At 43.6% G+C, this 13290-nt stretch overlaps 1 protein-coding gene across 2 annotated transcripts in view; it reads left to right on the plus strand.

Annotated features, from left to right (window-relative positions):
• wdfy4 (WDFY family member 4) overlaps positions 1-12580 on the plus strand; it is a 52579-nt gene extending 39999 nt beyond the window's left edge. For both annotated transcript variants that reach the window (XM_047030201.1, XM_047030200.1), the window contains exons 55-65: positions 2963-3113; positions 3205-3296; positions 4569-4787; positions 5869-5989; positions 8651-8808; positions 8949-9107; positions 9327-9506; positions 9680-9862; positions 10420-10522; positions 11582-11708; positions 11884-12580. In XM_047030201.1, coding sequence (XP_046886157.1) covers positions 2963-3113; positions 3205-3296; positions 4569-4787; positions 5869-5989; positions 8651-8808; positions 8949-9107; positions 9327-9506; positions 9680-9862; positions 10420-10522; positions 11582-11708; positions 11884-11947 — 1557 coding nt within the window. In that variant the 3' untranslated portion in view covers positions 11948-12580. The remainder of the gene's footprint in view (positions 1-2962; positions 3114-3204; positions 3297-4568; positions 4788-5868; positions 5990-8650; positions 8809-8948; positions 9108-9326; positions 9507-9679; positions 9863-10419; positions 10523-11581; positions 11709-11883) is intronic.
• The last annotated feature ends 710 nt before the right edge of the window (positions 12581-13290 follow it).

The following is a 13290-nucleotide window of genomic DNA, read 5'->3' on the forward strand; positions in this document are numbered from 1 at the left end:
AGGAGGCACAAACACACAGGCATGCGCCCACACGCACAGTACAGACACACATACAGTGCCCTCCAAAAGTATTGGAACAGTGAGGCCAATTCCTTTATTTTTGCTGTAGACTGAAAACATTTGGGCTTGACATCAAACGATGAATGTGAAACCAGAGATCAACGTTTCAGCTTTTATTTCCAGGTATTTACATCAGGATCTGATGCACAAATGAGAAAATATCACCTTTTTGTTCGAACCCACCCATTTGTCACGTGAGCAAAAGTATTGGAACATGTGACTGACAGGTGTGTTTTGTTGCCCAGGTGTGTCCTATTACATACATTATTCAATCAATAAATACCACTAAATGTCTACACTCAGGTTCAGATTGGGTAAGATAGGTTTTGTCTATGCAGACTGTATTCAGAGGTGAAAACAACATGAAAACCAGAGCGCTGTCTTTGGGTGAAAAACAAGCAATTGTGAGTCTTAGAGAAGATGGAAAATCAATCAGAGCCATTGCAGAAACATTGGCCATAGCCAGTACAACCATTTGGAATGTCCTGAAGAAGAAGAAAACTACTGGTGTACTAAGTAACAGACGTCGAACATTTAGACCAAGGAAAACATCAGCAGTTGATGACAGAAACATTGTGAGAGCTGTAAAGAAAGACCCTAAAACAACTGTTAGTGAGATCAGCAACAACCTTCAGATGGCAGGAGTGAAGGTATCACTATCTACTGTTCGCAGAAGACTTCATGAACAAAAGTACAAGGGCTACACCAGAAGATGCAAACCACTCATTAGCAAGAAGAATAGGAAGGCCAGGCTGGAATTTGCCAAAAAGTACAGAGATGAACCTCAAAAATTCTGGGACAAAGTTTTATGGACTGATGAGACAAAGATTAACTTTTACCAAAGTGATGGAAAGGCTAAAGTTTGGAGAAAGAAAGGAACTGCTCATGATCCCAAACACACAAGCTCATCTGTGAAACACGGTCGAGGTAATGTCATGGCTTGGGCTTGCATGGCTTCTTCTGGGACGGGCTCATTAATCTTCATTGAGGATGTAACACATGATGGCAGCAGCAAAATGAACTCGGAAGTCTACAGAAACATTTTGTCTGCCAATTTAAGGAAAGATGCAACCAAACTGATTGGCAGAGCCTTCATCATGCAGCAAGATAACGACCCAAAACACACTGCCAAAACAACAAAGGAGTTCATCAGGGGCAAGAAATGGAAGGTATTAGACTGGCCAAGTCAATCTCCAGACTTAAACCCTATAGAGCATGCATTTTACCTGCTTAAGAGGAGACTGAAGGGAGGAACCCCACAAAACAAACAACAACTGAAAGAGGCTGCAGTGAAAGCCTGGGAAAGCATCAAAAAGGAAGAATGCAAAAGTTTGGTGACGTCAATGGGTCACAGACTTGCTGCAGTTCTTGAAAGCAAAGGATTTGCAACTAAATATTAAGTCTTATTCACTTAAATATGTTTTAAGTATATCTGTTCCAATACTTTTGATCACATGACAAATGGGTGGATTCAAACAAAATGTGATATTTTCTTAGTTGTGCATCAGATCCTGATGTAAATACCTGGAAATAAAAGCTGAAACGTTGATCTCTGGTCTCACGTTCATTATTTGATGTCAAGCCCAAATGTTTTCAGTCTACAGCAAAAATAAAGGAATTCGCCTCACTTTTCCAATACTTTTGGAGGGCACTGTACAAGCACACACGGACACACACACAAACACAAATACTCCACTCTCACGCACACCAAGACATAAGCTCACACACAAGTTTACAAGCACATACGTAGGCACGCATATGTATGCACAGATACACACGTGTAACAAATGACCAAAGTATTGTGTAATAAGGTCGAGAACGTAATATTTCAGGTTTCCTTTCAAAGATGTTTTTTTTTTTTTGTGACGTAATGAAACTGATTATTGAAACCTCATTATTTGGGCTCCCTGGATTTATTTAAAATCAACTTCCTTTTTACTTAAAAACAAATTAATTAAAACCAGATTTCAATATATATGCAAATAAATACAGTGTAGATAAAATAAAAGCATGTTAGTGAATCCCATTTGGCTGTACTAAAAGTCCCAGATTTACAACCCAGCTTTCAGTTGAGGTTAATGAAAAGGCATGTATATTTGATAGTCAGCATAAAGCAATAAACACATTATCCTGTTGAAATACTTCTCTTTCTGCTTTCATAGAAGCCCAGAGTTTTGTGTGCTGTAATATCTATAACCTGGTTTGTGTCTTTAACGGAGTTTGCCGCGTATATTTGTTCTTTTCATTCAATGAAGATAATCGTTTTACAAAACAAAAATTACATTCCTCCTCATGAGATTTTCATTATAAAATCTTAGAGATGAGACGCTTCCGTAGATTGCTGACACACATTTCCTTCCTATGTTACATAATAGAATGAACTTTAATAGATGTGATTTAGGATAATCTAGGAGGCAGAAACAAGTTTATTATAGTTCCTACTACAAACTTGGATGTACAGCAAAGTATGGTCTTACTCTTTGTGTTCCTGCTGCACTCACATGTTTAACGGTAGCATTATGTTTAAAGGTGTATGCAGCGTACAGTATTGACACTGGTAGCATTTCAGTTAATAAGAAACTGACTCTGCTCTCCTTTTTTTCTCCTTTTTCTGTTTTGTCTATGCCTGTCTTTCTCTCTCCTACCTCCATCCTTTTTTTCTCTCCCCTCCCCCTCTCTACCTCTCTCCTTCCCACCCTCCCTTTATCTCTTCTCCCCCTCTACCTCCCCACTCTCTACCTCCCTCTCTCCCTCTGCCCCTGTCCTCCCTTCTCTGCCCTTCCCCTATTTTCTTTCCTTCAACTCTACCTCCCTCACTTTCTCCCTCTACCCCTGTCTCCCTTCTGCCCTTTCCCTCTCTTTTCTTTCCTTACGCTCTCTAACTCCCTCTCACCTCTCTCAGGGTGGGTTTGATGTGCCAGAGCGTATGTTCCACAGTGTGAAGAAGGAGTGGGACTCTGCCTCCAGAGACAACATGGGGGACGTCAGGGAGCTCATACCAGAGTTCTACTACCTGCCCGACTTCCTGCTCAACTCCAACCACTTCCAGCTTGGTCAGTCAGTCTGGCACGCATATACTAACATACACACACACACACATACACAGACATGGACAAAATATGTATGTGTGTGTCCCTCTCGCAGGCTGCATGGAGGACGGGACAGCTCTAGGGGATGTAGTTTTGCCCCCATGGGCCAAGGGAGACCCTCAAGAGTTCATCAGGGTTCACAGAGAGGTTAGTCATCCCTTAGGCTCAGGGAACCGTTGTCCTTCACATACACAGAAGTCTGCTCCATGTTTATCTCATAGACTGTAACCAGGGTCTTGCCAGTTTCACATGGCTACCACTAGCCCTGTGCCTCTATACATAATAACGTGAGCACTATAAAACGCCAAATTTATTTTCTTCCTCTCATTTCTCTCTCTCTCTCTCTCTCTCTCTCTCTCTCTCTCTCTCTCTCTCTCTCTCTCTCTCTCTCTCTCTCACTTATTCTCTCTAACCCCCCCCCCCCTCCCTCTGTCAGTATCAGTTACTTTCGCTTTCTTTTTCCTCTCTATCCCCCCCCCCCAACTCTATGCATGGCTTCAGGCATATGTGGTTCTTATCAGACTGTAATCTACTGAACTAAACTCATATCGCCTTGGATTCCGCCACAATTAGCCACTTTAGCTGCTACTTATCGTTGCTCCACTTTTTCATATGTAAATTAACTCAGGACAACACTGAGCTGTTATGAGGCTTAGATGTGGTTTGGTGTGAGGGTGTTATAAGTTAGATTGGGTTTATGGACACTAGCTGGTCATTATAGTCCCTCTTCCCCCTCATCTGAACCAACCTGGAGATAATTTCTCCCAAATTATTCCAACAAGAGGATGAGCTTGTAATATTCTGCCTCTCCTTCACTTTCTAAATGCATTTTCAGGGGGAATCGCAGATGTGTAATTCAGTAGAAGTACTGTTCCCTCACACGTTAAAGTTAAACAACTTTAAATATGTTTCTCTTCTGCGTTTAACCGTTTGAGGAATGGTTTCTTTGTTTTAACAACACATCTGGACCAGCATCATTATGTTACAGTTAAGACCAGTAGAATCCAGTAGGCCAGTATAAACTCCAGCTCTCTGACTCGGTGCTCATCTTTCTAGGCCAGAGGAGAGGCGGAAAGCAAAGCCCAGGCTGCTGCTATCATGATGTCCTTTAACCACTAAACATTACTGATGTTCTTTAAGATGCATAAGAAGTCTGTCTGCTAGACAATCTGTCTTTCCTTTCCACACTCCTACCCCCCCACTGACTGGGAAGAGTTATTTTGTGTTTTTGTGTGAATCATTTTTCATACATAATACACCAACATATGTGCCATATACTGTATCATACTGCAACCCTCCACTGGCTATGGGGAACCAGTGTAAAGGATTGTATTCATAATTCATAGCACACCAGCTACCATACATGTCACACCCTACAATATAAACCAGCATGTGTGGTTCACCCCAACCCCCTCTCAGGCCCTGGAGAGTGAGTATGTGAGCAACCACCTGCACCTGTGGATCGACCTGATCTTCGGCCACCGCCAGCTGGGGCCTGCAGCCGTGGAGAGCCTGAACACCTTCCACCCCTACTTCTACGCCCCCCAGAGGCCCCGGAGCCAGGACGCCCTCCTGGACCCCCTCATAAAGAACACCATCCTGGGATACGTCAGCAACTTCGGCCAGGTCCCCAAACAGGTAGCTGGCTGGAGCCATTCCAGTTTCATCATTTGGTTATTCTTTATTGTTTTAATCCCCCTTGTGTTTTTAGTCTATAGCAGGGGTTTTCAACCATGTCGCTGGAGATCTATCTCCCTGTTGTTTTTTGCTCCAACCACACTTATTTGACCTGATTCAGCACTAGTTACCTTATCAACCAGCTAATTATTAGAATCAGGTGTGCCAGCTCTCTAGGCACAGGGTTGGAGACCCCTGGTCTATAGCCTTAGATATGCTCTGGATGGGTAATATACACTGTATTTTGTAGATTTGTATTTGATTTAATGCAGTACACTATATTTTGTACATGTTGCTGCCTCTGTTGTCTTGTTTGTATACTTGGTTGCCCTTGTTGCATATTTGACACTGTTGTTTTAGCAGTCCGATTTACCCTCAGGGATGAATAAAGGGCTACTCTTCTCTTTACTCTACTCAGTAACACTTCGCATTAAGGTTACATTATCTACCTTGTTACTACATAGCAATACCTGTAGTTACATTGTAGTTACATCAATAACTGCTATGTAGTTATACTTCAGTACCATTTGTCAGTATTTATTATTGCCCAAGTGAAACTTCATATGAGGGAGGTTGCGTTTTTCCGTGAGTTGGTGGATGTTAACGTTGAACTTGTTTTGGTTTCACAACTATCAACTGCTCCTTTACAGTATTCTCTTTGGCTTCCTACGCTTACCCCATATTCTTTCGACATACAATTTTTTATACTTTTGTAATAACCGAATTATGTCACACAATTTCCCCTTGGAGATCAATAAAGTACATACTACTACTACAAGTATTACTGCTACTACTACTAATACTAATACTACTACCATTAATAGCACTTAATACCATTTAAGTACATACAAAGCACTTAAAAGCATTTAAGTACATACAAATTCCAAAGTATCTACAATGTTTTACTATTGGTACAGTATGTGTTACATAGTAGTATGTAGTTGCATAGTAATTAACATAACTTTAACGTTGCAGAGTCTGCCGAGTTGTATCTCAATGGATGAGTCTGTTAACCTTCATGGATGATTTATTGGTCCTCCAGCTCTTCCCTAAGCCTCACCCCCCTCGCAGCGGCTCCAAGAAGGAGGCGCCAGCATCAAGCAATCCCACGCCTTTCTTCTTCCAACTGGACAAGCTCAAGCCCTCCGTCCAGCCATTTAAAGGTATGTAATTCATATATGACAGTAAAAAAAAAAAACTGTTACCAGGGTAGATATTTAGAACTACGTTTGAATGGACAGATCATAGACAGATAGATTCTGTCAGATAGACAACGTATTTAAACAAACCGTTCAGATGAACTTCAGCTTTTGAGGTCATTGAAAAATCAAGCTGCCCCAAACCCTGATCACCTGTACCACAGCATCATGCTGTGTATGTACAGTAGAGTACGTGAGAGAATAAACATACACATTTAATCAATCATAGTCACCTTATTCCACACCATTAAACACCCTATTTCCCCTCTTCCATTATTTTATTATGCACTTTGCTTCAATTGCCTCATATAGATGATGTGGCCCCTCATCTCCACAGGGAGCAATAGCGACTTCCTGGCTAGACGTCTGTAGACTCATTTAGAGTGTGCTCGTCCGAGGCCAGGCTTGGAGAGGGAGTTCATCTGTTCCACCTCCTGTATGGAGATGAGTCCTCGGCTGCTGAGTTTGACTTAATAATCGTAGGAATGTCCCTGGAGTCCCTCACAGGGAGATGAGATGAAGAAGTGTGGTTTAGAATGCTCAGACAGGGATGCCAGCTCATAACATATCTGTGCGAGTGCGTGTGTGTGTGTGTGTGCGCTCGCGTGTGCGTATGTGATCAATAAGTAGATGAATAAGTGGAGTTGTGTTGGAGTCCTAACCCTCGTCTGGTACTTCCTGGGGATTTGAAAGGTGTCTGAAACTGGTGACGGGAAAAAATGATTTCCTCCCTGCTGCTGCATGAATAGGTCGATTACAGGTGCAATTACGGGTCCAGACACACACACAAAGAGCAGAGGTTTGTACACACACAGACACACACACACACAGCATGTGTACCCCTAGAGAGTGCAGTATCAGTGTAAACTAGGACAGAAGCTTAATTGCTTAGTTTTATATGATCCTCATAATGAATTCCAGCACAAGTTCAGTAGCAGCCTTTTAATGTGATGTCCTCATGAAAGCTGCTCTAGTTCTACACCTTGATCTAACCAGGTACTGCATTCCCATGTAGCTACAGCCTGCTTGGAGTTCAGCCTCATACTTGGTAGTTTGGTATTTTTATTTGCATATACGAACACAGAGATATATATAATTATACACAGATATTGTAATTGTAAATTTTATTCATTTAGCAGAAACCTTTGTCCATAGCTATGTACAAATAGTGCTTATAGAAAATACAGCAGAAGATCAAGGATCAGAAGTGCATAGTTTTAACAGTACTTCGGTGGTCAGAGTCAAAACAGATATACTGCATGTGGCCACAACGGTAATGTTAAATGTATGTTAGTACATGTACTTGAAATGTACATTGAGAGGAGTATACAGTTTCAGAGGCATGCCTTTTGACTCCCAACTCCCCAAAGTTACGTTCCAGGAGGTGACCTCTGTTATCTTACACTCGACAAAGTCATGGTTACGTACCTGTGGTGTCAGCTGACGAAAGTTACATCCCAAGTCTTTTCAGGAAGTAGAAATGCGGGGGCCTCTGAATGTCCTTTAGTTATGTTAGTCCTGTTATATAGTAACGTTATAAAAGTTGCTTGAACGTACACACGATTAGATTCTCTATTGCTACTATAAGTAATGTTATGCGAATGACCTCAAATGTGTTTTCAGAAAGTGTCAGAAACATTTGTAATGTTTCCTTAGGTCTTACAGTGCTACTGAATGTTACAGCCTGTTTGAGACGTTTGTACATTCACAATGTTCCCCACTCACACTTTATGAATGTACCTATAATGTCCCAAAAAGGTGACATTCAGTACCTCTGAAAGACCTTAGGGGAACATTATGAATGTACCTAGAACATCACAAACGGGCTGTGACATTCAGTACCTCTGTAAGAACTTAGGGGAACGTCACAATGTCTCGGTTAAGTTTCTTGTTAGCTGGGCTGGTGGTAGATGCAGTTATCTGTACCAGTCAAGTTCTGTGGTCACCTTTTTTAGTTGCCATCTGTCTATCTCTATCTCTCTCACTGTTTCGATCGCTCTCAAGAATATTGCTATTGTAGGGCTACTGATATCACCTAGCTAGTCTGATTCCAAGGACATCATCAACTCAACGGTTTGTCAGGACAAAAGAGCACGGGCAGGGGTTCCGATCCAGTCTTTTCTTATGGTTTTAGTTCATTCAAGTTAATTCAGTCTGCTTAGTCTGATAACAGGAGAAGATAACGCTAAACATATGTCCATAATTAATAGTCCATCAAAGGTCCTGCAACTTCAAATATAATAACTTTGTAAACCAAAGAATAAATACAGAACCTTTTCCAGTTCAGAAACAGAATCATACAGTAAACAATACAGACACTTAAAGCTTCTATGAATGCATTCAAATCAAAGGAAACTTGCATGTCATGGGCACAGATCAAATGATTGGAGGTAAGGAAAGTACATGAGAACAGACAGCTTCAGAACAAAGACAATTGCCACAGGTGACCTGCCTGCCTTTATTGACTGAGGCCACACCCACCAGGACGCAGAGAGGCGGGCAGGGGAGGTTTGAGTGGGATTTTCCACTCTCCCTTACTTTGTCTCAATCTTTCACTTTCTGTCTCTTAGCCTCTTTCTCTCTCTCTGCCCCTTTGTCTGTCTCTCTCGCCCTCGTCCCCTGCAGAGCTGCTGAGAGGGTCTGTGGGTCAGGTTCTGTGTCTGGAGAAGGAGGTTCTAGTCCTGGGGAAGAACCATCTCCTGCTCCCTCCTCTGTTCACTACTTTCTTCTGCTGGGGTTTCCCTGACAACAGCTGTGCCTTTGGAAGCTACTCTACAGAGAAGGTAGACATGATGGAGGCAGACCTTCAGACATATCTGTCACTGACTGACACCAGCTACAGCCAAATACTTGACTTTACCCAGTATATTGAAAACGTTTGTGTATGTGTTTGTGTCTGGGGTGTGTGTGTGCACCATTTCAGATCTTTGCTGTGTGTGAGAGTCTGTGTGATTGGGGGGAGACGCTGTGTGCTGCTTGTCTCAACCAGAGCACCGTAGTCACATCGGGCACCAGCACTGTGGTGTGTGTGTGGGATGTGGCGGTCAGCAAGGAGAAACTCAGTCACATGAAACTCAGACAGGTCAGTGAGTCCAGTTGAATTTGGGCCAGAAGAAATGCAAAATTTCTGCAGAAATATCTACAACTCTCTCCCTTTCTACCTCCTAACTGTCTTTCTCTCACCATCTCCCCCCCCCCCCCCCATCCCCCCAATCTATCGCCCGCTTTCTACATACCCTTCCCCACACTTTATGTGTCTCCCTTTACTTACTCTCCTTCCCCCCCCCCACCCTCCTCCCAGGCGTTGTATGGCCACACGGACAGCGTGACATGTGTGGCGGTGTCGGAGGTGCACAGTGTAATCGTGAGTGGGTCTGAGGACCACACTTGCATCCTGTGGGACCTGGAGGAGCTCAGCTACGTGGCCCAGCTGTCTGGCCACGAGGCCGGCATCACCGCCCTGGCTGTCAACGACCTCACCGTGAGTCCGTCCCTCCCCTTCTCTCTCTCCGCGGCTTCTCCCTTTCTCCCTCCTCCCTCGCTGTGAGTTTACCTCTCTCTCCGCTCTCCCTCTCCCCGGCTTGTCTCTCCCCCCTGCATGTGAGCATGTGTGTGTGTGTGCGCGTCTGTGTTAAACCATCGCACTCCCTCCAGGGGGAGATAGTGTCGTGTGCAGCCTCCTCACTCTACCTGTGGAGTATGAAGGGCCAGCTGCTGACCTGGCTCAACACCTCCTACGGCCCCGCGGGGAACATATCGTGTGTGTGCTTCACTCAGAGAAACCAGTGGGACGCACGTAATGTCATTGTCACGGGCTGCGCCGACGGCATCATACGGGTAAGAGATTGTGTTTGTGTGTGTGAAAAAGAGAGAGAGTTAAGGGATACAGAGGTTTAGAGAGCGAGAGAGAGAGAGAGAGAGAGAGAGAGAGAGAGAGAGAGAGAGAGAGAGAGAGAGACAGAAATAGAAATAGAAATAGAAATAGAAAAAGAGAGAAGCGTAGAGAATGTATAATGAGAGCCACAGTGTCCCCATAAATGTTCTCATCACTCACAATAATAGGTGTGAATGAGATGCAGCAAAACTGGGTTCAAACATGGCACTCATTATATTGGTATTAGCCTTGCAGCCATCTTGGCTCTAATAAAAGTATATGGTTCTTGTGTGGCATGTGTGTGTATACAGTATATGTTAACAAAAAAAACAACAGATACTGCTGCTTTAAAAGAGAACAATAAGTCAGGTTTAAAGTAGACTTGTCTAATCAGTGCCCTTGACTTATTCGACACACACGCACACCTAAACACAATCACACACAGGCACACATGTTTACAAGCTTAGCATGTATGTGTATTTAGCTGTATGGTATGGTGATATTGGACTGTGTGGGTCAGATCTGGAGGACAGAGTACACCAGAGCTCCACCGGCTCTCTCTGTGGAGGAGCCCAGTTCCTCAGGCCTGGAGAAGCACCAGCCAGACAGCATACACATGGAGGGTAAGGTTCCACTCAATACGCACACCCATACATTTACTCTCACGCACATACACACAGGTACATGTACACAAACACAAGTACACACACACCCTCCCTTAGTTTTTTTCTCTCTGTCTCTCTCGCTCTCACACACACATGCACTCATTTGTTTTCCCATCTAGGAAGAACCAACAAGTCACTCTCATTCAAAATGGTGCTATCCACCCCTATCCTAACCTTAACCCTTTATTTGTAGCTGTATTTGTAGCTTTACAACCCAAACCCCCCTAAAATTGCTAAATTGGGGCCAACGAAAATGTCACCACAGGTCAATTTGTCTTAGTTTCCTAAACAAGACCACATAGACGTGCACACCTTTTACACTTTTCTCACTCCCCTCCTCACACACACATACACACATTTGTATCTTCCATACAGTACATATAACTTTTTTTAACAACTTCCATAGACATCCAATTCCATGCAGTAGCCTACCTAGTCCTAAGATGAGGATGAAACAGAGGGATGAGAGTTTATAGTGGTAGCCCAGCCCTAGCAAGCAGTAAGGAATGACACAGTTATAAAGTTATTAAACATAGAGCTGGTGTACACTGATGAGCAATCCTGCTGATGCGTGTGTGTGTGTATTTGCGCGCGCATTTGTCTGTGTACGTACATGCATTTGTGTGTGTGTGTGTGTGTGTGTGTGTGTGTAATTTGGAAAGCAATAATACCCAAATCCAATTTACCGATGGTGCATTGGTTCCAAGCTTGGCGTCAGCTCATAGGAGTATTACAGGGGTAAATTACATTGGGACGCGTCCTGCCGTTAGACAGAGTTCTATATTAGAGGGATTTTTCTCACTTTATCTGTCCACTGACCGCAGGTACAAACATGCATGTTTTTATTCCTGCCTGACTGTCCATGTTTTACATCCTCATCAGGTGTTGGGGGGGCAAAGGTCACAATAGCACTAGACCCTGCTGTAACCACTTAAGGTTGATTTGCTCTGTTATTTTTGTCCTGTTTCCTGTGTTTTTAAGCTGACTCCCTGTGTGTGTGTGTTCTCTCCTGTCCAGAGGGAGTTTGTGAGGGTGCAGGCTGGGAGCGTTACCTGGTGTTGTGTAGGGAGCTGAACCGTAGTCAGGCAGTGTCACGACGACGCTACAAGAACAACCCAGCCATCACAGCTCTGGCCATGTCCAGGTATGGTATCGTGCACACACGCACCTATCCACTCACGCACACACACACACACACACACACACACAGACACTCACTCCCTCACATCCACACATACAGCCATAAAACATATAAACAATACAAATAATCACACCCACACACATCTCAGTAACTACAGCACTACAATCTGCCTGTACAGGACACATGCTACTCTGCTAGTGGGGGATGCCTGGGGCCGGGTCTTCACTTGGACCTGTGAGTGACAGCTGGAGGCAGCTACTACCCAGCACCCTCCACCCAGCCTGAAACTATAGGCACACACCTGAATGTCAGAATTCTGGAGATCACCTCTCAGAGCTTCTACACAGGTTTACCAGTTGGCTTTAGTTTCATCTCAAAGCTATATTAAATGACCCTGAATACGACCCCAACTATGACCCTGACAATGACCTAAACATGACCCCGACCATGACCCTTAATATGACCTAAAGTTGTCCCTTACTGTCTACCTTACCTCACTTGTTACTTGGAAAGCAGGACCTAGTCAAATTACATGTTTAGGGCACCGTATCGGATCCTAGTCTAAGACCAGGAGCAGGTTGAGCTTTGCGTCTGTCGCCTTCAAGGAAGGTTGTTTCATTTAGAACTTGTGGCACATTTAAGTCACTTAGATGTGATTGAACATAGTTTAGGTAAAGCTAAGATAAGACAGGAGGGTGTGTTGGTGAGGTGAGTGAGTTGTTAGAAGAGTTTCAACATAGAATCCAATTATATGCAAATGATTTGCTAATCATATTTGAATGTGTTTGCTACTGACATGTACTTCGATGAGGAAGGACAATATCAAATTCAGAAAATGTATATGTAAATAAAGGATTTTTATGAATTGAAATCAATCTTTTCTTTCTGTCACATTGTGATTTTGTTGAGTTTGATGAGTGCTGAGAGAACTCTCACACATGGGGGAACTTAGTAGTGAGCATCAAAGCAGGAACTAAGTTTCCCATGGTCACACATAGATGTCGTTGGAGGGAAGGCTGTACAAGGGCACAGTGTGGCTGGTGACCAGACTGTTGTTCTTTTAACACTGAGCTGGCTTTGTTTTTCTTGTTTCCTTGCATCCATTTCATTTGTGATTGAACGCACACACATTTCCTGTCTGTGTTTTTATAGTCTGGCATTTTGTGTAGCTGTGTGATTGTTGTGGCACGATGTTTAGGCCGTTTGCTGTGAAATAGAGGATGTTTGATCTTTGTTTTGTTACAGCATGTTTTCAGTTATGTTGGGAATTATTTTGTTGTGTGTACATATGTGGATTTGTGTGTGTGTGTGTGTCTGAGCGGGTTTGTGTGCGTGGGTTTCTGATCTGGAGTGTCTTTCTCTCTCTCGCTCTCTCTCTTTATCTCGCGCTCTCTTTATCTCGCGCTCTTTCTTTTTCTCTCCCCCTCCCTCCCTCCCTCCCTCCCTCCCTCCCATCTCTGTCTTCCATCTCTTTGTTCTTTTTCTTTCTTCCCCTTTTCTTCCCCCCTTTCCCTATCTCCCCCTTTTGTCTCTGCCTGTCTCTCTCTTTGACCCCCTCCCCCTTTGGGTGTGTCTCTAGTTGGCC

This window comes from Hypomesus transpacificus, chromosome 11 (assembly GCF_021917145.1).
Source record: "Hypomesus transpacificus isolate Combined female chromosome 11, fHypTra1, whole genome shotgun sequence".
In the NCBI taxonomy this organism is placed as follows: Eukaryota; Metazoa; Chordata; class Actinopteri; order Osmeriformes; family Osmeridae; genus Hypomesus; species Hypomesus transpacificus.